At 47.7% G+C, this 24709-nt stretch overlaps 1 protein-coding gene across 1 annotated transcript in view; it reads left to right on the top strand.

Moving 5' to 3' along the window:
- The window catches only part of LOC137619487 (nuclear pore complex protein Nup107-like), a 191547-nt gene that overhangs the window by 2550 nt on the left and 164288 nt on the right, over positions 1-24709 (top strand). The window contains exon 2 of the mRNA XM_068349556.1: positions 4826-4971. Within this exon, the coding sequence (XP_068205657.1) occupies positions 4851-4971 (121 nt within the window). The 5' untranslated portion in view covers positions 4826-4850. The remainder of the gene's footprint in view (positions 1-4825; positions 4972-24709) is intronic.

The raw sequence follows: 24709 nt of genomic DNA, 5'->3' as shown, positions 1-24709 counted from the left end.
TTTCCCCTGTTCCTGATCATCCTACGAGGGGGAAACTAAGTCCATGGTTAGTCTTTCGTGCTAGTGTTTCTATCCCTCCGGGGAGTTCACTTACAGAGACTCCTCTTCGGAGGACTGCTGAAGGTCAGCTTGCTGATCCAACGGCCCCCAGAGGGCGCATTCGTCGGAAGGCTCGCCTTCCTCTTCGCCATAGAGGCCTTCCTTTACCTGAGGTGAGGAGGCGCCTCTTTGGTTCAACGTCTTCTATGCAGTCCCCTGCAGATACATTCTGAGGCTTTCTCCAAGGAATGTACTAGGAAAGCTATGGAAACCTTCCTTCTCTCACAAACTCGCACGATCGAGTTTCTGGTTCACCAAGTCTCGAACTTGTGGCCAAATACCATCCTGAAACGTCGGGAGGCAGTAGCTGAGAGATTCCATCGGAAGGTCCCTAGCGCCGAGATCAATAGGCTTAGACATTCCTCCATGGAGGGGTCTGTTCTTTTCGAGCCTGATGTGGAATATGCTGCTGAGAGGTGGAGGAAGTCTCATCAAGACTTCCCCCTTCATAGGGCTTCAACATCCAAGCCCTATAAGCCTCCAGCACCACAGCAGTCCCGTCCAGCCAAGACCACTACGACGACAACAGCAGCGGAGACTTTGTTGTCTAAGCCCTTTCCTGTCAAAGAAATGAAAGGCAAAAAGTCCTCCAGGGGAGGCAAAAATCCTAGAGGGAGCAGTCGAGGCCACAAACGCTAGGATAGGCAGTCCCCTTGCATTTCCACCAGTGGGGTGTTGCCTACAAAGTTGCTCAAACAGGTGGAAGCAACTCGGGGCCGATTCCTGAACAATCTCCGTGATCAGTTTAGGACATCGCGTCCCGTTCATAACATCTCTACCTCCCCTGATGACGAATTCAGTGTCATTGAACTCCCTTGCCATGGGATAGGCAAGGGGGCAAGCCCTTCGGGCAGAAGTCCAGACCCTGTTGAAGAAGGGCGCTCTCCAAGAGGTCCTCGACGGATCCCCAGGCTTCTTCAGTCGACACTTTCTTGTAAAGAAGGCGTCTGGAGGCTGGAGACCAGTCATCAACCTCTCAGCTCTGAATAAGTTTGTCAAACCAACTCCGTTCAGCATGGAGACGGCAGATACGGTCAACCTAGCTGTAAGACCGCAAGACTTCATGTGTACACTGGACCTAAAGGACGCGTACTTCCAGATCCCAGTCCATCTGTCTTCAAGGAAGTACAGTACTTAAGATTCAGCCTGGACAACAGAAAATACCAGTTCAAGGTGCTGTGCATTGGTCTTTCCACAGCACCACAAGTCTTCACCAGAGTGATCACCCTAGTATCATCTTGGACACACAGGATTGGCATCCATCTCCTCTGTTATCTGGACGACTGGTTAATCATAGCAGACTCGGTGTCAACCCTTCTTCAACACCGAGACAAACTTCTGAGACTTTGCCAAGTTCTTGGGATCATGGTAAATTTCGAAAAGTCTTCCCTGCTTCCCACTCAAAGTCTGGCATACTTAGGCATGATTATAGACACCACTCTCCACAAAGCCTTCCCATCAGATGACAGGATAGCAAGGCTGAGGAAGGTCGCAAGACCTTTTCTCAGACGAAAAGAACTTCCAGCCCAATCGTGGTTACGTCTCCTCGGTCACCTTTCATCGCTGGCCCGTCTAGTTCCCAATGGTCGCCTCAGGATGAGATCCCTCCAGTGGCGACTCAAGTCCCTGTGGAATCAACCTTACGACTTCCCAGACATCCGGATCCCCATGGGACCTGCGGAACTTATGGACCTCTAGTGGTGGGTGGCAGACGAGAACCTACGAAAGGGAGTGGATCTTCTCGTCCTCCCCCCAGATTTGATGCTGTTTTCAGACTCTTCAAAAAAAAGGGTGGGCGGCCCACGTGCTGCACCACACGACCTCAGGCCTCTGGTCAGAGTCAGAAAAGTACCTCCACATAAATCTCCTAGTGATGAAGGCCGTCTTTCCAGGCCTTCAACAGTTCCAACAGTACTTGGCAAGTCACTCTGTGGTGGTGATGAGTGACAACACCACAGTAGTGGCCTACATCAACAAACAAGGAGCTACTTTTTCGCAGCAACTATCCCATCTAGCAGTAGAGATACTGAGATGGGCCGAAATCCACTCGATACCACTATCGGCACGCTTCATTCTGGGCAAAAGGAATGTGCTCGCCAACAATCTTAGCAGAGCATCTCAGATAGTAAGTACAGAGTGGTCTTTGGATCATCTAGTAGCCAACAAAATCCTAACTTTGTGGGGTTCCCCGACTGTGGACCTCTTCGCAACGGCCCTGAACTTCAGGCTCCTGCTATACTGTTTCCCAGTCCTAGACCCCAAAGCTCTCTGGCAAGATGCTTTCCAACAACGGTGGGACAACATCGATGTTTACGCCTTTCCCCCGTTCCGTCTGATGAGGAGGGTACTCAACAAGACCAGAATATTGGTCAGTCTTTCAATGACCCTCATAGCTCCGCTATGGCATCACGCAGAATTGTTCCTGGACCTTCTGCAACTCCTAATGGAGCTGCCAAGAGAACTCCCTCTACGACACAATCTACTCAAACAACCGCACGGCAACATCTTCCACAAAGCCGTAGCTTCACTAGGACTTCACACCTGGAGACAAACCAGCATCTCCTCTCTGAGAGAGGATTTTCACAACAGGTTGCGATCAGGATGTCTGGACACCTGCGGAAGTCATCTACACCAGTCTACAAGGCAAAGTGGAAAGTCTTCTGTGGTTGGTGTCGTGGAAGGGGTATCTCTCCACTCGATGCCACTATTCCAGCAATAGCGGAGTTCCCCTTGTATTTGCGTGAAGAAATGCGCCTATCAGTCTCGGCAGTGAAAGGCTATCGCTCAGCCTTAAGCCTCGCCTTCAGGCTGAAAGGAATGGACATTTCTTCATCGCTAGAACTTTCTTTACTCATACGGGGTTATGAACTTACCTGCTCTCAGTTGAAAGTGAGACCTCCCCCATGGAATGTGGTTCGAGTTCTCAGGTGTCTTAAGAGACCTTCCTATGAACCATTACACCAGGCATCAGATCCCCACCTAACTTGGGAGACGATGTTCCTGCTAGCTTTGGCCTCGGCCAAGCGAGTCAGCGAACTTCATGGTCTCTCGTATGACATCACCATTCAAGGGGATGGGGGAGGTAACGTTCAGCTTCGTCCCTGAGTTTATTGCTAAGACTCAGAATCCGGGAGTAGTGGATCCTCAGATCGACTCCTTCCGGATTTCTAGTCTCCGTACTGTAACAGATGGCCCAGACCATCTCTTACTATGCCCAGTAAGGAGCTTGAGGCTGTACCTCAAGAGAACAGCCGCAGCCCGTCCTCGTGTGCCAGCACTATTCGTCAGCACAGGAAGGACTGAGAGGAGTGTCACCAAAAACACCATCTCTGCAGGGATTCGCAGGGTCATTGACCTGGCACTGAATCCAGACCCTCCTCTGTCACGTCACCCCAGAGCACATGATGTCAGGGGCATAGCTACGTCCCTGGCCTTCAAAAGAAATTATTCAGTGACGCAGGTTCTTCAAGCTCGGGTGTGGAAACGGCAGACAACGTTCACATCCCACTACTTGCAAGACATGACCCACAGGAGACTCGATACTTTCTCTATCTGTCCTGTGGTGGCTGCACAACAGCTTGTTTAAAACCTCAAGCTTCTTATTGGACAAGTAGCAGAAGGTTGAGGGGATTGTTACCCGGTTCTATTCTGCATGAATGAAAATGTTTGACCGGCCCTTATTCTTTTCATCATCCCCTCTCTTGGGGAAAGCAGCATCCTAGGTTCTCTGCATAGCTGACCTCAAACCACTGCAGGTAAACCATGCTCCCTTGTGTTCCTAGTATTAATATTAATACTGTTACGTCCCTATACCCTGACGAGGTGGTATTTGGAAAGTCCTAGTCTACAAGTTTCCATCTAGAGAACTTCAGAACAACTTTCTAGGATGAGTCACACTTCTTCATGCCTTCACACACAGCATGCATGGGCCGCAGACCTTGCATAGCAAGGTTCTAGCGAGCTGCAGGTGCTCCTTATTTCTTGAGTGCTAACACACTTAGATAAGGAGCCCCTGGACAAAGCCAAAAAGCCAGACTGGCTGGGACGTCCACCCTTCCTAATGGGTGAGTCACCTCTATTAAGTAGCGTGGTTTGTATTCCAGTTACGGAACAAATGACAAATTCGTAGATAATTTGTATTTTTCCTAACTATACAAACCTTAGCTATTTAACCAAAATTGCCCGCCAGCCCTATCCCCCTTGAAGTTCTACCTCCAAGCAAAGTGAGCTCAAGCACAGGTGTGGGAGGGGGGGGGGGGTTAGCAAGCTACCCTCCCCTACCCCCGCTAACTAGCAGCGTGGGTAGTAAACTCTCGTTAAAAATTAATGGCTCGCCATTTCACCTACGCCGAAAGTAATACCCCTATTAAATAACCAAGGTTTGTATGGTTAGGAAAAATACAAATTATCTACGAATTTGTCATATTTTTCCTTGATTCCTTTCCTCACTGGGCTATTTTCCGTGTTGGGAGTGCCTGGGCTTTTAGCATCCTGATTTTCCACCTAGGTTTGTAACTTGGCAAATAATAATAATATCTCCTATAAGTAAAGGACTCGAGTTTCTATAGTTAGGAAAAGTAGAAATTAAACTAAAGATTTTTTATAATAAAGGACTCGGCTTTATATAGTTAGGAAAAGTGCAAATTACTTTTGAATTTTTTTTATTCTAATTCTGACCTACACTTGTTTTCTATACTTTGTAACTATTCTCCATCATTATTTTCAGGTTGGGTTGATGTAAACTTTATAGTATGGAGAAGGTAAATGATAAAATGGAGGAATCTTGTGCTCGTCTAGATGCTGCTCTTGGCTCTCCTGGAGGTGGTATAATCCGTACTCCCAAAACATCAAGGAGATTTAATGTGACTAGGGGTAAGTAAATTAATTTTTTCCTACAAGAAAATGAACAATCATCCTTTATTAGGAGTATGAGGTCTTTTTAGGCAGAACTCGGCTATTAAAATTTATAACAAGATTTATTCCTACCCAAGAATATAAACGCTACGTTACATAGGAGGATTATACTGGCACAAGCTGTTATACGGCTATAAAAACTTTTAATGAGCTATCAAAAACCGTCTGGTTGTACTAGTGGTAGTGGGGAGAAGCATCCCCCCCTGCTCTCTCATCCCTTCTTCACTTTGATCTCAGCCATTTTTGAGGACAAACATTTCCTTCCACATATTACTAACTTTGGCTAATATTCAAACTTAACCTTTTTTCTTTCAGGTTGTAGTGTAACTGGTTGAGGGTGCAGCATGGGCATTGTCCAGGCAAGGAAGGCTGCTCCTGTATACCAGGAGGACACAGACTCGCACTGTCTTTGCCCTGCTTGCAGAGGGCACTCCTGTACTTAGGCTTCCCCTTGCCCAGAGTGTAGGGAGTGGCCATCCTCTCAGTGGCAGGAGGAGAAAGAAGCAGCCTAAAAGGGATTCTACACCTTTTTTTCTCATTCCTGGTACCTTCCTGTCGATCGACCTCCTCCAGGAAAAGTTGATTAGGAGTGATGTCCGGTCAACCTGCAGGCCAGGCTGCTTCTCCCTCCTCCCCTAGTGAGGCAGAGGAAGCAGTTTCCCAAGGAGAGACCTTGTCTCGAAAGGCCTTTTGTCATCTGTCGCTATCCTTAGGACTCACGGGTCCATCCTCTTGATCGGTTTCGTGCCCTCTGAACCTTCATCCTCCGTGGTTCCTCTCCCACCTTATGTTTTGTTGGGAGGTACTCGTCAGAGTTCCCCTTAGCACTCTCTCCCTCCAGGGTTGGTGTGCACGCTGACCTTGCTCAGGAGGAGGAAGACCCTGGTCTTCCTTCATCTTCCATGCTCTCCAACCCTTGGAGGTTCGGCAGGCACCCTCGCAAGAGCGAGAGGTGGACCTCGCAAGGGAGTTCTACTTCCCTAGCAGCTTGGAAGCAACAGCCCGACTTGTTGCCTGTCTCCCTTAGCTGAATACCTTCCAATTTACATGACTCCCATATTATCTAAAGTTTTTAATGTCTTTTGGCAAAACATCTAAATAGGTTTGTTGAAGTTAATTATCTGTTCCTTAGTTTGCAATTTGGCTTTCATAAAGATTTTGGAACATATGATACCCTTTTTAAAATCTCCAATGCTGTACAGAAATCCCTTTATTGTGGTTAGGAAATGTGTATGGTTGTCCTTGATTTTAGTGCTGCGTTTGACCGTGTTAATTATGAGCGCCTTTTTTCAAACTCAAGCAGTAGGGAGTGGGTGGGTCTTTTCTTAGTATCATTATTGAATTTTTAAATAATGGCTCCCTAAGAGTAGTTTTTGATGGGCACCATAGTGAGTACAGTATAGAAATGTGATATCTGGTGTTCCCTAGGGTAGTGTTCTTGGTCCCTTACTTTTCATCCTACAGTATATACACAACATGTAGTTTGACCTAGAAAACAAGTTCGTTTCATATGGATATGGTGCTACTCTCTTTGCATTAAGTTCATCTCCTGAAATTTTAGATGTGATTCTTGACAGCAGATTTACCTTTGAGATCACATTAGGTCTGTCTCTTCTTCAATTGCTCAAAAAATTGGCTTATTGAGATCTTTTCAAGATTTTTGGTGATCAATGTATTCTGAAGTAGTTTTAATTCTTTCATTCTACCTTGCTTCGAGTATTGTTCTCCTGTCTGGTCTTCAGCTGGTGCATCTCATCTTAATTTGTTGGACAGGAACTTATGGTCTATTAAATTTTTTAATCATCATTCTCATCATCATCTCCTCCTATGCCTACAGACACCAAAGGGCTTCCGTTAGATTTTACCAGTCGTCTTAATCTTGAGCTTTTAATTCAATACTTCGCCATTCACCATCTTCTACTTTGCGCTTCATGGTCCTCAGCCATGTAGGCCTGGGTCTTCCAACTCTTCTAGTCCCTTGCAGAGCTCAGCTGAAGGTTTGGTGAACTAATCTCTCTTGGGGAGTATGAAGAGCATGCCAAACCATCTCCATCAATCCCTCATCATGATATCATCAACATATGGCACTCGAGCTTTGGCTCCTCCTCCGGGGAAGGACAAGTCTAATGCCCATCGTTCGCCGTCGCCCCATTCCCCTCCCTGCAAGTGCAGAACATCGCGTTCGTCGGGGAATGCGGAAAAGGGGAGCCGGCATGGTTTCAAAATTCCTAAACTTCCTGCCCCTCAGAAGCAGTCCACAGCGCTGAAGGAGACAACAGCGTAGCGACCTTCATCATCCTCATCTGCAGTCAATACTCTGTTGCGGTGGTCCTCTTCGTTCTTCGAAGGGGAACTGTCAGACAGCAACCATTGTTTAGAGCCTTGGTTAGAGCATTATCCCAAGCTTTCTCTTCGGGCTAGCCATCCTCCCGCCCTGCGTAAACACCCAGGGTCCCCCTAGCAGAGTCTTCCTCTGCGCTTCCAAGGCAAAGATCCATGGCTCCGTCTCCCCTGAAGAGGAAGAGAGGAGTTCCTGATAAAGTATCATCTATCAGGGTCAAGCTGATGCCTACTAGACCTTCTAAGAGAAAGTCTAAGCGTGCTGGATCAACCCCCTCGATCTCCTGTCTCACTCGTCACCTCAGTCAGAAGTCCACAGCAGGGAAGAGTCCCTGCCAGACTCGCTCCGATCCTCCATTAGCAAGGAAGTCACGCATGATGGCAATACAGCAGCATAGAAACCCACAGAGGAATCCATCCTTCCCCCGACGGGTGGCCAGCAGAAAGTTCTTATATCATGGCCTTCTGCTCTGGTGACCTTTTTTGTGAAAAAGGCGTATGGAGGCTGGAGACCAGTCATCGACCTCTCAGCTCTGAACAGGTATGTCAAACAAACTTCGTTCAGCATGCAGACGGCAGACACGGTCAGACAAGTGGTAAGACCACAGGACATCATGTGCACACTGGACCTAAAGGACGCATTCTTCCAGATTCCAATTCATCCGACATTGAGGAAGTATCTCAAATTCAGTCTAGATAACAAGAAATACCAGTTCAAGGTGCTATGCTTCGGTCTTTACACAGCACCTCAAGTCTTCACGAGAGTATTCGCTCTTGTGTTGTCTTGGGCTCACAGGATCAGCATCCGTGTCCTACGCTATCTGGACGACTGGCTGATCCTAGCAGACTCTGTGGCAACCCTTCTTTAGCACCGAGACAAGCCTCTGAGGCTTTGTCAAGATCTGAGGATCATGGTAAACCTCAAGAAGTCATCCCTACTTCCCTCTCAATGACTGGTATACCTAGGATTGATTTTAGACACCAACCTTCACAAAGCCTTCCCTTCAGATGACAGGATAATGAGGCTGAGGAAGGTCACAAGACCTTTTCCCAGATGAGAAGAGCTCCCAGCCTAGAGGTGGCTACTTTTCCTCGGGCACCTATCATCTCTGGCCCGTCTAGTTCCTAACAGTCGCTTCAGGATTTGATCTCTACAGTAGTGGCTGAAGTCCAACTGGAATAGGGTCTTTGATTCCCCGGACAATCTGATCCACATGGGACCAAAGGAACAGACGGACCTCGAGTGGTGGGTGGCAGATGAGAATCTGCTAAAGGGTGTCGACCTTCTCGTCCTCCTCCCAGACTTTTTGCTCTTCATAGATGTATCAAAAGAAGGGTGTGGGCCTACATGCGGCACCACACGACCTCAGGCCTATGGTCAGAGTTCGAAAAGTACCAGTACATTAATCTCTTGGAGATGAGGGCTGCCTTCCTGGCCCTTCAACAGTTCCATCAGTTCCTAGTGGCCCACTCAGTGATGGTGATGAAAAGCAACACTACAATCGTGACTTACATCAACAAGCAAGGCGGTACTTGGGGGGAAATCCATTTGGTAACACTATCAGCTCACTTCATTCCTGGCAAAAATAATGTGCTCGCAGACAACTTGAGCAGAGCGACTCATATAGTGGGTTCCAAATGGTCTTTGGATCATTTAGTAGCCAACAAAGTCCTGACTTTGTGGGGCTCTCTAACGGTGGTTCTGTTCGCAGTGGCCCTGAACTAAAGGCTCCCGTTATACTGCTCCCCAGTCCTGAACTACGAGGCTCTCTAGCAAGATGCATTCCAACAATGGTGGGACAAGATCAACGTTTATGCGGTCCCCCCCCCTTTTGTCTGAAGAGAAGAGTGCTCAACAAGACCAGAACATCGATCAATCTCTCAATGACCTTCATAGCTCCGCTATGGCATCACGCACAGTGGTTCCCAGACCTTCTGCAACTCCTGATGGAGCTTCCAAGAGAACTTCCTCCTCAACATGATCTATTGAGACAACCACACGCCATCATCTTCCACAAAGTTGTAGCTTCGCTTCAACTTCATGCCTGGTGACTATCCAGCATCTCCTCTTTCAGAGAGGCTTTTGTCTGGACATCTGCGAAAGTCATCAGCTGTATTCTACCAGGCGTAGTAGAATGTCTTCTGTGGTTGGTGTCATGGAAGGGGTATCTCTCCACTATTTCAATAATAACTGAGTTCTTCGTATAGGCTATATGCGAGAGGAAATGCTCCCTCAATCTCGGCAGTAAAAGTCTACCGCTCAGCCTTGATTCTTGCCTTTAAACAGAAAGGAGTGGACATTTCCTCTTCGCTGGAACTTTCATTCCTAATACGGAGTTATGATCTTATATATCCTCAGTCAGAAGTGAGACCTACTCCTTGGATTGTGGTTCGGGTTCTTCGGTCCCTTAAAGGAGCTCCCTTTGAACCATTACGCCAGGCAGCAGATCGCCACCTCACATGGAAGCAGATGTTCCAATTCGTTTTGGCTTCGTCCAAGAGAGTCGGCGAACTTCATGGTCTCTCGTATGATATCGCCCATTCAAGGGGATGGGGAGAGGTAAGCTTCAGCTTTGTTCCGGAGTTCGTAGCTAAGACTCAAAATCCCGGGGGGTAGCGGATCCGAGATTCGACTCCCTCCGGATACAAGTCTTCGTTCTGTAACCAATGACCCAGACCATCTGTTACTATGCCCAGTAAGGAGTTAATGCTCTACCTCAAGAGAACAGCAGCAGCTCCTCACAGGTACCTTCACTTTTTGTCAGCACAGGGAGGATCACTTAAAACGTAATTTCAGCATGAATTCTTAAGGTCACTGACCGAGCACTGAATCCAGTTCCTCCTCCAATACATTGACATAAACCTCATGACGTCATAGGCATCGCTGTCTCTGGCTTTCAAGCGTAACTACTCTCTGGCATAGGTTCTACAAGTGTGTGTGTAGAAACGTTAAACGACGTTTACCACCCACAACCTGCAATACGTGACCCACAGGAGACTCGATACGTTCTTTATCGGTCCTTTGGTGGCTGTACAACTGCTGGTTTAATACCTCAAGTTCCTTAGTGGACAAGTACCAGAAGGTTGAGAGCACTGATTACCCGGTTTAAGTGTGAGTGAATAAAAAGGAATGACAGGCTCTTTTCTTTTCTTCATCCTCCCCTCTCTTGGGGAAATTAGCATCCAGGGGCCTCTGCACAGCTGACCTCAAACCAATGCAGGTAAACCATTATTCTCTTGTGTATCCTAGTATTGTGTCAATACTGTTGCATCCTCATGGTGAGGTGTTATTGGGGATTTCTTGGTGACTTCAAATGACTCCTGTGTCTCAGAAGTAATCTTACCGTGACAGTCTCATTGCTTGTATCTCTACACACACAGCTTGCGTAGGCCGCAGATCTTGCATAGCAAGGTTAGCAATGTTACGGTTTCCTTCTTTTGGTGCCAACACACACACAAAAGAGGAATCCCAGAGTAAAGCCAAAAAGCCAGTTGTTTCGTAACTGGAATACAAACCATGCTATTTAACAGGGGTATTACTTTCGGCGTAGCTGAAATGACGAGCCATTAATTTTTAATGAGGGTTTACTACCCACACCGCTAGTTAGCGGGGGTAGGGGGGTAGCAAGCTTGAGCTCACTTTGCTCTCGGCTCGGATGGTGGTCGGATGTGTCCGCTCTCATCCTCGCCGTCATATTGGTAGTCATTTAATTGCTTTTGTTCTTTTCTTTTTCTAGTTTCTGTATATGTGAAGTTGGCCTCTGCGAACATGTGCACCTGTCCTGGGTTTCCCGATCGCCCCTGTGGAACATTCATGTCGGCGGTTGAGACTGATCCTCACGCCCTTGTTCTTCTTGTAGGGGCCAGCGGTGTGATAGTAACAACAAGTGTAGGGAGTGGTCTGCCTCGCAGTGGGAGAGGTTTTCGCGACGACGGAAGAAGTCCAAATGGTGTAGTAGTTTGCGGATTGTGGCCAGAGGTAGCACCTGAACTGCCTAGTATCCGAATGCCGACCACAACCTGACGTTCACTACACAACAAATATACAATGGTGGAATACCCAAAAATCTAGGTAACAGGTCAAGAGAATGGAGCACTGGGCACCACCCTTTGATTTATACTGGGCAAGGGAACCCAGCTAGAACCTGACTTCCCCCTTTGCTTCGCTTGCCTTTAGTTTGCTGATTATAAGTAAAAGTATAAGAACATTAGGTGAAAGGGAATATTATAATTCAAAAACTAAGAAAAAAACAGTGGCAGAGAACGGGAGCACATTGATGTAAGGAACTGGAATGAAATGCTGTATTCATAAAAACAAGCAAAAAAATATTTTTTTATGAATAGAACTTACCTTGCAGTTATATATATATATATATATATATATATATATATATATATATATATATATATATATATATATATATATATATATATATATATATATATATATATATATATACGTATATAGCTAATTATCTCTAACTTCCGCAGAATTTTTCTAAACGCGGCAACCGCCTTGTGGTGGTTGCGTGGTTAGGGGTACACCCGTAACAGGGTGGTAGGAGGAATCATTCCCGTGTACTGAATTTCAGTTCATCTCTGCCGGGCGGATCGCTTTCCCTGTTTTTGCTGTACCAGTCTGCTATTTGGTGAAGTACACTGATTTCGGGTTTTGGCAATCGTGATTTTGTTATTTCTTTGCTTTTTTGCTGTTATCATTATGAGTGATAAAATTCAATTCCGTGTCTGTGCGAAAGAAGAATGTAAGGTTAGACTACCGAAAATGGCGGTAGACCCTCACACCGTGTGTTTGATTTGTAGGGGTTTTGAATGTGCCCTTAATAATAGGTGCGGGGAATGTAAGGTTTTGTATGAAAAGGATTGGTTGATTATGAAGCGATATGTGCGTAAACTAGAGCTCGATAGAGTTAGGAGAGCTTCTAGTTCTAAATGTAAATCTGTTAGTGGAAAGGAAGACGAACTTAGTGTATATTTATCCTTTGAACCTATAATTAATTCCTCTTTGGAAGTTGATCCTTCCCTTGAGTTAGTAACTCCTGCCCCTTCTACAGGATCCGTATCTGCGGATGACCCTCGGTACACTAGGATGGCTGCCGAGTTGAAGGCCATTAAAGAACTACATGCGGCCTTTAAAGGTAAGAATAGTGAAAGTGCAGTGGAGGTGGCGACTGACCGAACCTGTCATTACCCTAGGCCTAGACCTCTACCAAGCTCCCAGCACCAAGGGAGAAGGTACGTCGACAACCCAAAGGGGGTGAGAGGTACGTATCCTCGGTCAGCCGTCACCTCAGACAGTCCTGTTGCCGATTCCCCGGCTGATCTTGACCGTCATGGAAAAGACGTGTCGGATGTGTTAATTTCTTCTCCAAATTCTCCTAGACGTAAATGGAAGTTTGAAGCGTCAAGACTTACGAAGAGGAGATGGAACCGCGACGAACTGTCTCGTTCTTTCTCTCCCGGTTCTAGCAGCTATGAACCTGATCCATCGGAGGACGATTTCGACTCCGTGCCTGTGAAAAGGACGAAGCCTAAGCCCACAAGTCACGATATTATAGCGGAACCTCCCCCTTTTACGAGTGTTTTTCGTCAGCCCTCTCCTTCGGGACCGCAAAACCCAGCAGAAGTTGCTAAATCCTTTATGTGTGTCATGCAGGAACAACTTTTTACGTTAGTGCAAGCATTTAGCCGCCCTCACGCCCAGTCTGGTAGACGTAAAGATGACTCTTTGCCTATTAAGAAGTCAACTTCTAAGAGGGAACGGAGTTCTTCTCCTAAGGAAACCTTTCTCTCTTTGTTGAAGACACGACACTGTTCTGCTTCCTCTACTGCTCGACGCCAGGACGATATCTCCTCTCTCTCTCGGCTCCAGGACGGTGACGGTGTGCTTATGCAAGGCGATACCTCTTCTCAATACCGGGACAATACTTCTTCTCGATACCGGGACGATACTTCTTCTCGATACCAGGACGATACTGCCTCTCGTACTCGATGCCAGGATGATACTGCCCCTCGTTCTCGATGCCAGGACGATACTGCCCCGCGTTCTCAATGCCAGGACGATACCACTTCTCGTTCACGACGCCAGGACGATACCGTTTCTCGTTCACTACGCCAGGATGATTCCTCCTCTCGTTCACAATGCCAGGACGATACCGCCTCTCGTTCATGACGCTCTACGATTCCTCCTCTCGTTCACGATGCCAGGACGATACCGCCTCTCGCTCACGATGCCAGGACGATACCGCCTCTCGTTCTCGACGCCAGGACGACTCTGCCTCTCGCTGTAGGCGCCAGGACAATACCAGCCTGCTTCCTCAGGACGATGCTGCCTCTCGTTCCAAGGACTCTTCTAGCGCTCGGCGCCAAGACGCAAACCTTCTTTTGCGGGATGATTCCTTTGATTTGCCGTTATCTGATTCTAAGGAGCCTTCTTCTCGTTTGAAGGATGTTGCAGATGTGGATCAGGACCTCGGGGAGGTCTCTGATGACATTGATAAACCTGCTGACGCTGCCAGAGATTACAAAGTTCTCTCTCGTTCCCTTCTTGAACTTTTTGGAGAGGAATTCTAACCTGCTGCCCCGCAATCTCCTCAATCCCAATTTAACAGAAAGAAGGCCAAAAAACAGTCGGCCATCATCAAAATGAAGCTGTCGATTTCCGCGAAGAAAGCTCTTGCGAAGATTGATGACTGGATGAAGGAACGGAGACAAGCAGTTAAGACTTCCTTCTCTTTTCCACCAGCTCGTCTTGCTTCTAAAGCTGGTATGTGGTATGAAACTGGGGAACCTTTGGGTCTGGAGTGCCTTCCTCCTCCAAGGGTGACTTCTCTGGCATAGTGGACTCAGCTAGAAGGCATGCTCTCAACTCAGCCAAGGTCATGTGGTCGATGTCGGAGCTGGATCAGCTCGTCAAAGGTATTTATAGAGCCTTTGAGGTTTTTAGTTTTCTAGACTGGTCGCTAGGGACTCTGGCAAGGAAGACTGACCAGATGGAAGGAACTCGAGACCTAACCAGTATTATGTCCTGTATGGACAAGGCCCTCAGAGATGGGGCGAATGAGTTGGCTTCGCTGTTCTCAGCTGGAATCCTAGAGAAGAGGGCCCTGCGTTGCTCTTTTACTTCAAGGTCTGTTACCATTGCGCAGAAGTCTCAGCTTCTTTACGCCCCCCTGTCTCAACATCTTTTTCCCGAGACCCTGGTGAGAGACATTACACTTTCGCTGGCCCAAAAAGCCACCCAAGACCTTTTATCTCGTTCAGCTCGTAAGCCCTTGGCAACCACTCCTTCTTCTTCGAAACGGGAGGAAAAGAAATTCCAGCAGCCCTTTCGGGGCAGGACTACCTCAAGACCAGATTTTAGAGGGAGAAGGCAAGAGTCAGGACCAAGATCAAACAGAGGTTCGTTCAGAGCTCGCTCCAGAAAATGAAGTTCGTCTCCTCCAGGCAGTGGGCGCAAGACTGTCAGGTTTTTGGCAGTCTTGGAAGAGGAGAGGGGCGAACACCTGGTCCCTCTCAGTCATCAAGGAAGGATACAAGATCCCCTTCCTGAAGAAACCTCCTCTCGCAGATGCTCCTCTGGCCTTAGTAGCCCAGTACTCAGATCTGGGGAAATAGAAGGCCCTTCTAGAGCTAGTCGACCAAATGCTGGACAAGGGAGCGATAGAAACGGTTCGGGATCTATCCTCCCCAGGCTTGTACAATCGCCTGTTTCTAGTGCCCAAGAACTCGGGCGGATGGAGACCCGTCTTGGATGTCAGTTCTCTGAATGTCTTTGTGGAGAAAACTAAGTTCTCCATGGAGACGACTCAGTCTGTGCTGGCATCAGTACGTCCAGGGGACTGGATGGTGTCCCTCGATTTGCAGGACGCGTATTTCCACGTCCCCATCCATCCGACTTCAAGGAAGTACCTGAGATTTGTAATGCAGGACAAGTGCTTCCAATTCAGAGCGCTTTGCTTCGGTCTCAGCTCGGCTCCTCAAATCTTCACCAGGATAATGGTGAATGTGTCAGGCTGGCTGCATCAAGAGGGAATAAGGATATCCTTCTATCTGGACAATTGGCTGATTCGTTCACGATCGAAGGAGAAATGTCTGGAGGATTTACGAAAGACTTTAATGATGGCTCAAGATCTAGGCCTGGTCATCAACAGGGAGAAGTCTCAGATCAAGCCGAATCAGACTATTCTCTATTTGGGGATAGTTCTGAATTCAGTTCTTTTTCGGGCTTCTCCCTCACAGGAAAGACAGACCAAGTGTCTCGAAAAAGTCCGAAGTTTCCTGGACAAGAAGAGGTGCTCAGCGAAGGAGTGGATGAGTTTGCTGGGAACTCCCTCCTCCCTCGAGCAGTTTGTCTCACTGGGGAGACTCCATCTAAGGCCGCTACAGCACTTTCTTTCGAAAACATGGAACAGAAAGACGCAGGAAGACTCCTTTTCCTTCCTCATTCCAGTAGAAGTCAAGAATCTTCTGAAGTGGTGGCTGGATCCAGCCTTGTCGGGGGAAGGGATCTCCTTACACAAGAAGAATCCAGACCTAGTGTTGTTTTCAGACGCATTGGAGTCAGGTTGGGGGCAACACTAGGAAGCAAGGAGGTCTCAGGGTCTTGGGAAGGAAATCAGTTGGAATGGCATATCAACAACAAGGAGCTGTTGGCCATTTTTCTGGGGCTAAAGGCCTTCAAAGACTCGGTGTCTGGGAAGATTGTGGAGGTTAACTCAGACAACACCACAGCTCTTGCGTACATTAGAAAGCAAGGGGGGACTCACTCTCTGTCTCTGTTCGAAACAGCAAAGGAGCTCCTTCTTTGGGGGAAGGAGAACAAGGTAGATCTGCTGACGAGGTTTGTACAGGGACAGAGGAATGTGAGGGTGGATATGCTCTGCAGGAAAGGGCAGGTCCTTCCCACAGAATGGACCCTCAACCAACAGGTCTGTCAGAGTCTCTGGAGGCTGTGGGAGAGACCCCTAATCGACCTTTTCGCCTCCAACTTGACCAAGAGGATCCCCAACTATTGCTCCCTGGTTCCGGACAAGGAGGCAATAGCAGTGGACACTTTTTTGATGGATTGGACAGGGATGGACACATATGCCTTCCCCCCGTTCAAGATCATCAGTCTGGTAGTCAGGAAATTCGCTCTCCTTTATTCGGGGTGAATGATCCTGGTAGCTCCTTTCTGGCCGACGAGGGAATGGTTCACGGAGGTGTTGGACATGTTTATGGACTTTCCAAGAAGCCTTCCTTTAAGTCTAAAGCTGCTCAGACAACCCCACTTCGAGAGGTATCATCAAAACCCCCTCGCTCTCAATCTGACTGCCTTCAAACTATCGAGAAGCTCGTCAGATCGAGAGGATTTTCAGCGCAAGCTGCAAAAGCTATCGCCAGAGCAAGGAGGGTCTCCTCTCAGAGGGTCTACCAGTCCAAGTGGGAGACTTTTAGAGCTTGGTGTAGGAAGCACAAGGTTTCCTCATCCACTACCTCTGTGAGCCAGATTGCTGACTTTTTGTTGTGGTCTACCAGTCCAAGTGGGAGACTTTTAGAGCTTGGTGTAGGAAGCACAAGGTTTCCTCATCCACTACCTCTGTGAGCCAGATTTCTGATTTTTTGTTTTACCTCAGGCAGGATGCTAAGCTGGCTGTGTCCACAATCAAAGGGTACAAAAGTATGCTCGCTTCAGTCTGTCGGCATAGAGGCTTGGACGTTTCTCACGATAAGGACTTACATGACCTCGTGAAGTCTTTTGAGACAACCAAACAGGTCCAGTTAAAGCCCCCTTCTTGGAACCTTGATGTAGTTCTTAAATTTCTGTGCACCAAGAGATTTGAGCCCATCTCACAAGTTTCTCTTAGGGAGGTTACGAAGAAAACCCTCTTCCTTTTGGCCTTAGCAACAGCTAAAATGAGTCAGTGAAGTCCATGCAATTGAAAAGCAGGTAGGCTTCAATCTGAATGGGGCAGTTTGTGCCTTAAGAAGAGATTTCCTTGCCAAGAACGAGAACCCTTCAAAGCCCTGGCCAAGGACCTTTGAGGTTCCTAACTTGACTAACCTATTGGGTGAAGAGCAAGAGAGGCTCCTCTGTCCAGTACAAGCCCTCAAGGCCTACTTGTCTCACACTAAAAATGTGAGAGGCTCTTCTAGCTCCTTGTGGTGTTCAGTGAAAGATCCTCAGAAGCCCCTTTCTAAGAATGCTTTGTCTTTTTTCCTGAGGGAAGTTATAAGAAAAGTGCATCTCTTGTGTGAGGAGGAACACTTCGGCCTTTTAAAAGTGCAGGCTCACGAAGTGAGAGCCATTGCGACCTCGCTTGCTTACCGCAAGAACATGTCGGTCAGACAAATTATGGATGCGACGTTCTGGAGGAGCAACTCTGTGTTCGCCTCTCATTACCTCAAGAGAGGTGAGAGTGGATTATGAGAAATGCTATACCTTGGGCCCATACGTAGCTACGGCTTCTGTATTAGGCAAAGGAGTTACTGCCTCCCCTCAACCTTAGCTTTGTATACCTGTGTGTGGGTTGGTGTTTTTAATGGTTGTCTGAGGACATCGACTTATGTACAGTCACCTCAGTCTAGTTAGATAATTGATATCTACTTTGCAAAGGTTAGGTGGTTGGTTTTGGTAAGGTTGCAGTTTTTAATATTTGGGCAATAGGTAGTCCTGAAGTCTAGTCAGATTGTTGGTCTCACCCCGTTGACAGACTCGATTGAGTGTTTTCAGCACTGCAGGTCACATCCTGGCTGACACTCCTAAGGGAAAGCGACTCAAGAGGCAGGAACCTTGTCAGCTACCTTAGCAGGTGAGGGTGTTTTTTATCCTATAACTTTTGGTTGTTTCCCCAACGATGTTTACTGTCTATCACCCTCCTCCAAGTGTGTTAATCAGCTATACAGTGGTATCTCTACATACGAATTTAATTCGTTCCACAACCGACTTCAGATGTAGAAAATGTTCGGATGTAGAAACGAATTTTCCCATAAGAATACATGGTAACTCATTTAATTCGTTCCTCAGCCTAAAAACCCATAAGAAATCCTTAATAAATGGCTACACATAATTACACATAACAATAACATAACTGCATAATATGAAAGAAGCATGTAAAAAAGATAATTATAACCCTGGAAAGGTATGATGGGTCGTTTGCGACCCCTACAGCATTTTCAAAACCTGTTTTTTCCCCATAAATCATCAGCTGTCTCGAATATGGAAGTGATTGACCTGCAAGGGGTGACTAGTCTACATGCCATTGTCTGCTTTAGGACTGATTTTCGTCTAACTTCCCTCCTTCCCCGTTTTTTTACCCCCCCAGGGGTCGACCTCGACCCTGAATACCTTTATAGGGGTAAGTGATCAAACAGCAAAGTTATTACATAATTATAAATTATCGAACAGTGTTGTTACTTGTTTGGTTCTCTATAGTTGGAAAGTGTGGGTGGATGGTGTGTCTACCACTTGCATGACATTGGTTTTGGCTTAGATGCCATGTATTGCCATGAGGTCCATTTTCCCTCAAATGCTAATTTCTGATTTTTCAATATTTAACTTAGCCGGTGATTATAATAGCTGCAACTCTGTTGCCCGACAGACAACTCTAAGGTAAAAACTCGCCAGCGATCGCTACACAGGTTGCGGGTGTGCCCAACAGCGCCATCTGTCGTCCAGATACCCAGTACTCAATGTAAACAAAGACTCAATTTTCTCTCTGTCGTGCTATCGACAAGACGTACTTACTCGCTGTTGCTAAACTGGAGTTTTTTTCACAACTAATTGGTGAAGTACATTATTCTAGTTTTGAGCTTTCCCTGTGCAGGGTTTCTCTTCACACAAATCCTTGAACTCTTTTTGATAACGGATTCTTTGTTGATGACTTTTTGATAGTTTTTTTAATCCCCCTTTGACCAATTCAAAATGGCTGACCCTTCACAAGTCCCAAAATTTAGGAAGTGCAATGCTAGGGACTGTTCAAGGCGTCTTCCGAAGGCTTCTATCGACCCTCACACTGTTTGTTCCAATTGTCGGGATAAAATCTGTCAATTGGAAGATCGGTGTGAGGAGTGCGTTGGGCTTTCGGAATTCGATTTTATCGAATTCCAAAAGTATACACGTAGGCTAGAGAGAGATAGAGTTAGGAGAAGTTCCTCCCGTTCTATTGATTTTTCCTCTCCTCATGCCCCACAACCTATTCCTTCCCCTGTAGTGGTTGCTCCTAATCCCCCTCATGGCACTCAGGAACCTTCGATGGCTGATATGATGCTTGCCATCCAAGCTCTGGGTGAGAGAGTTGAGTCCCTTGCTAGTGACCGTAATCAGCTCATGGCGGATGTGAAGGAGCTGAAGTGCAAAAGTGCAGTGGGAAGTGATAAAGTGCCGAGTGTTAGTGTTGTGGATAGTGTTGCGCTTGAGGGTTCGTCTGTTCGTGCCTGTCGTCCTCCTAGTCCGGGACCTCTTGCAAGCTCCCAAGTCCAGGGGAGAAGCAATGTCATACGACAAATGGGTTCGAGAGGCTTTAATCAGCGAACAGACGTTCCCTCCGTGGTATCGGGCGTATCTACCCAAGATCGCCCCTGCCTAACTAAGACGAGAGAGCCCATTTATACCTCGTCTTCGGAAGGTGTTTTTCGCAAGAAACCCTGGACCAAGGTCTCACGACCGTTAAAGCGCAAGTCGGTCCCTTCCGCACAAGTCCAACGGCCCAGTTGTAGCCACTGGGTCAGTTCGGACTCGCTGCCGTCATCCGATGACTGCTCACCGCCTAAGAGAGGCAAAGCGGTACCGCTTCAGACAGTTACACCGTCTGTCGCCGCACCTGCTCCTGTAGACCCTAAGTGGTCTCTACTGCAAGACATGCAGTCTAAACTAACGTCTCTTATGCAGGACTTCCGTGCGGAGAAGGTTGCTGCCGCTCCATCTAGTGCAGCTCCTTGCCTACAACCGCCCACACGATCGGTTGTGCGTCCTGTGGACGCTGAGGTAACCTTCTCACGCACACCAGTTGAGAGAGTTCCGCCACCCATGCGTTCCAGTGTGATCTGCCAGCCGCATGTTGACGTTCAGCGACGCACGGAGGTCTCCGTTGACGTTCGTGAGGTTCAACAACCGTCAGAGTTGTTTTGTTTTGACGCGGTGCGTCAACCTCCGCAACCCAGTGTGGTTGCCACTGCTCACCCACATCAGTCCAGACAGTCTGGAGTAGACGCTGTGCGTCCCCGCGCTGCTATGGTTGTTGCCAGCTCACAAACTGGGCAGCAGTTCCATGACGTTGCGTCCGGCTCAGTCACGCATGCACCCGTGCGACCGGACTCAGCTAACCAGCCGTTACCCACTCCGTTGTCGTTCCCTCATCAGTTATCGGATGAGGGACTTTCTGATGATGATGTTGCTGCACACGTAGATGAACCGCATTCAGAACTGGACGAGCCTAAGTCTACGCAACCCTCTTTGGACTTTAGGAAAGTTTTGGCCCTTTTCAAAGAGATGTTTCCGGACCAGTTTGTTTCTGTGGCTCCGCGTTCTCCTCCGTCAGAGTTTGTGTTAGGCATGCCCTCAACCACTCCTGCCTTTACTAGACTCGTCCTCGCACGCTCGTCCAAGAGAGCTTTGCGGGTGATAGGAGAATGGCTGCAGTCCAAGAAGAGTTTAGGGAAGACAGCTTTTACGTTTCCCCCTGCTAGACTCTCTTCTAGATCGAGCGTCTGGTATGCCACGGGAGAAGTTCTCGGCTTGGGAGTTCCTGCCTCTGCCCAGGGCGACTTCTCAAGTCTTGTAGACTCTCCCCGCCGCCTTGCCATGAGACGCTCAAAGATATGTTGGTCATCTTCGGACCTGGACCACCTTTTGAAAGGTATCTTTAGAGCCTTCGAAGTTTTTAACTTCTTAGACTGGTGTCTAGGAGCTCTAAGCAGAAAGATCTCTCCGACAGAGAAGGAGACTTCCTTGCTCATTATGTCCTGCATAGACAAGGCCGTACGTGATGGTTCTAATGAGCTTGCTGCATCATTTGTGTCCGGAGTCCTTAAGAAGCGTGAAAACCTATGCTCATTCCTTTCAGCTGGAGTTACACCATGCCAGAGATCCGAACTTCTGTTTGCTCCTCTTTCCAAGTGCCTTTTTCCAGAAGACCTGATTAAGGAAATTGCCGCTTCTTTGATACAGAAGGACACTCACGATCTTGTTGCGTCCTCAGCTGGCAAAGCCACCCCTTTGCCTACCTTGTCAGCTAGACCAAGGATGGACACGCCAGCGTTCCGTTTTATTCCGCCCTTTCGTGGCAGAGCCTCCAGCAGAGGAGGTGCTCGTGCCGAAGGGAAACGAGGAAAGAAGAAAGGAACCAAGTCCTTTAAGGGCAGAGTCTGACTGCCAGCTTCTTCAGACAGCAGTGGGAGCCAAACTCAAGAACTTCTGGCAGACCTGGGAAAAGAGAGGCGCAGATGCACAATCTGTGAAGCTGCTCAGAGAGGGGTACAAGATCCCGTTTGTACGGAAACTCCCTCTAGCAACGTCTCCCATCGATCTCTCTCCCAGGTACAGAGAGGAAGACAAGAGACGAGCCTTGAAACAGGAAGTGTCTCTTTTACTAGAGAAGGGAGCGGTGGTCAAAGTCTCGGACCATCAAACCCCGGGATTCTACAACCGCCTCTTCTTGGTGTCAAAGAAGACAGGAGGGTGGAGGCCGGTGCTAGACGTCAGTGCTCTGAATGTCTTTGTCACAAAGCAGACGTTCTCCATGGAGACCACGAAGTCGGTTCTGGTAGCGGTCAGAAGGGAAGACTGGATGGTCTCTTTAGACCTAAGGGACGCCTACTTCCACGTCCCCATCCACCCGGACTCCCAACCTTTTCTGAGATTCGTTTTCGAAAAGGTTGTCTACCAGTTTCAAGCCCTGTGCTTTGGCCTAAGCACAGCTCCTCTTGTGTTTACGAGGCTGATGAGGAATGTAGCCAAATTCCTTCATTTAGCGGACATCCGAGCCTCCCTCTATTTGGATGACTGGCTTCTCAGAGCTTCTTCCAGTCGTCGCTGTCTGAAGGATCTAAAGTGGACTCTAGATCTGACCAAGGAATTGGGTCTCCTTGTCAATATGGAAAAGTCACAAGTGGTCCCATCCCAAACTATTGTGTATTTAGGGATGGAGATTCACAGTCTAGCTTTTCGGGCTTTTCCGTCGACCCCAGAACAAGCCAAGCCCAGTTATGCATCCAGAACATGCTGAAGAAGGAACGATGTTCAGTCAGGAAGTGGATGAGTCTGATAGGGACGCTATCATCCCTGGAACAGTTTGTGTCGTTAGGAAGACTACACCTCCGTCCTCTTCAATACCACCTAGCATTTCACTGGAAAAAGGACAAGACGCTAGAAGCGGTCTCGATCCCCATTTCCGAGAAGATGAAGTCTTGCCTGACGTGGTGGAAGGACAGTATCAGCCTCAGAGAGGGTCTGCCCCTGGCTGTTCAGACTCCCAACCACGTTCTCTTCTCGGACGCATCGGACGTAGGCTGGGGCGCGACATTAGACGGTTGGGAATGTTCGGGATTATGGAACTCGAGTCAAAGGATAATGCATATCAACTGCAAGGAGCTACTGGCAGTACATCTGGCCTTGAAAAGCTTCAGGTCTCTCCTTCAAGGCAAAGTGGTAGAAGTGAACTCGGACAACACCACTGCCTTGGCGTACATCTCCAAGCAAGGAGGGACCCACTCACTGACGTTGTACGAGATCGCAAGGGACCTGCTCATCTGGTCAAAAGGTCAAAACATATCACTAGTTACGAGGTTCATCCAAGGCAACTTGAATGTCATGGCAGATTGTCTCAGTCGGAAGGGACAAGTAATTCCAACAGAATGGACCCTCCACAAGGATGTATGCAAGAGACTTTGGGCCACTTGGGGCCAACCAACCTAGATCTCTTTGCAACCTCGATGACCAAGAGGCTCCCAATATATTTCTCACCAATCCCGGACCCAGCAGCAATTCATATAGATGCCTTTCTCCTAGATTGGTCGCATCTAGATCTATACGCATTCCCACCGTTCAAGATTGTCAACAAGGTACTGCAGAAGTTCGCCTCTCACGAAGGGACAAGGTTGACGTTAGTTGCTCCCCTCTGGCCCGCGAGAGAATGGTTCACCGAGGTACTTCGATGGCTAGTAGACGTTCCCAGAAGTCTTCCTCTAAGGGTGGACCTTCTACGTCAGCCACACGTAAAGAAGGTACACCAAAGCCTCCACGCTCTTCGTCTGACTGCCTTCAGACTATCGAAAGACTCTCGAGAGCTAGAGGCTTTTCGAAGGAGGCAGCCAGTGCGATTACTAGAGCAAGGAGATCATCCACCCTTAGAGTCTACCAATCTAAGTGGGAAGTCTTCCGAAACTGGTGCAAGTCAGTATCTGTATCCTCGACCAGTACCTCTGTAACTCAAATAGCTGACTTCCTCTTATACCTGAGGAAAGAACGATCACTTTCAGCTCCCACTATCAAGGGTTACAGAAGCATGTTGGCATCAGTCTTCCGTCACAGAGGCTTAGATCTTTCCAACAATAAAGATCTACAGGACCTCCTTAAGTCTTTTGAGACCACGAAGGAGCGTCGTTTGGTTACGCCTGGTTGGAATTTAGACGTGGTACTAAGATTCCTTATGTCAGACAGGTTCGAGCCGCTACAATCAGCCTCCCTGAAAGATCTCACCTTAAAGACTCTTCCTGGTATGCTTAGCCACAGCTAAAAGAGTCAGTGAGATTCATGCCTTCAGCAAGAACATCGGATTTTCGTCAGAAAAGGCTACATGTTCACTACAACTTGGTTTTCTAGCCAAAAACGAGCTGCCTTCTCGACCTTGGCCGAAATCGTTCGATATTCCCAGCTTATCGAATATGGTAGGCAATGAACTAGAAAGAGTCTTATGCCCTGTGAGAGCTCTTAAGTTCTATTTAAAACGAACTAAACCTTTACGAGGCCTTTCTGAAGCTTTATGGTGTTCAGTTAAGAAACCATCTTTGCCTATGTCAAAGAATGCTTTATCCTATTTTATCAGACTGTTAATACGAGAAGCTCATTCCCATCTGAGTGAGGAAGACCAAGCTTTGCTGAAGGTAAGGACACACGAAGTTAGAGCTGTCGCAACTTCCGTGGCCTTTAAACAAAATAGATCTCTGCGAAGTATAATGGACGCAACCTATTGGAGAAGCAAGTCAGTGTTCGCGTCTTTTTATCTTAAGGATGTCCAGTCTCTTTACGAGAACTGCTACACACTGGGACCATTCGTAGCAGCGAGTGCAGTAGTGGGTGAGGGCTCAACCACTACAATTCCCTAATTCCATAACCTTTTAATCTTTCTCTTGAAATGTT

Source organism: Palaemon carinicauda, chromosome 26 (genome assembly GCF_036898095.1).
Source record: "Palaemon carinicauda isolate YSFRI2023 chromosome 26, ASM3689809v2, whole genome shotgun sequence".
Lineage (NCBI taxonomy): Eukaryota > Metazoa > Arthropoda > Malacostraca > Decapoda > Palaemonidae > Palaemon > Palaemon carinicauda.
This window is presented reverse-complemented; position numbering and strand designations above follow the sequence as displayed.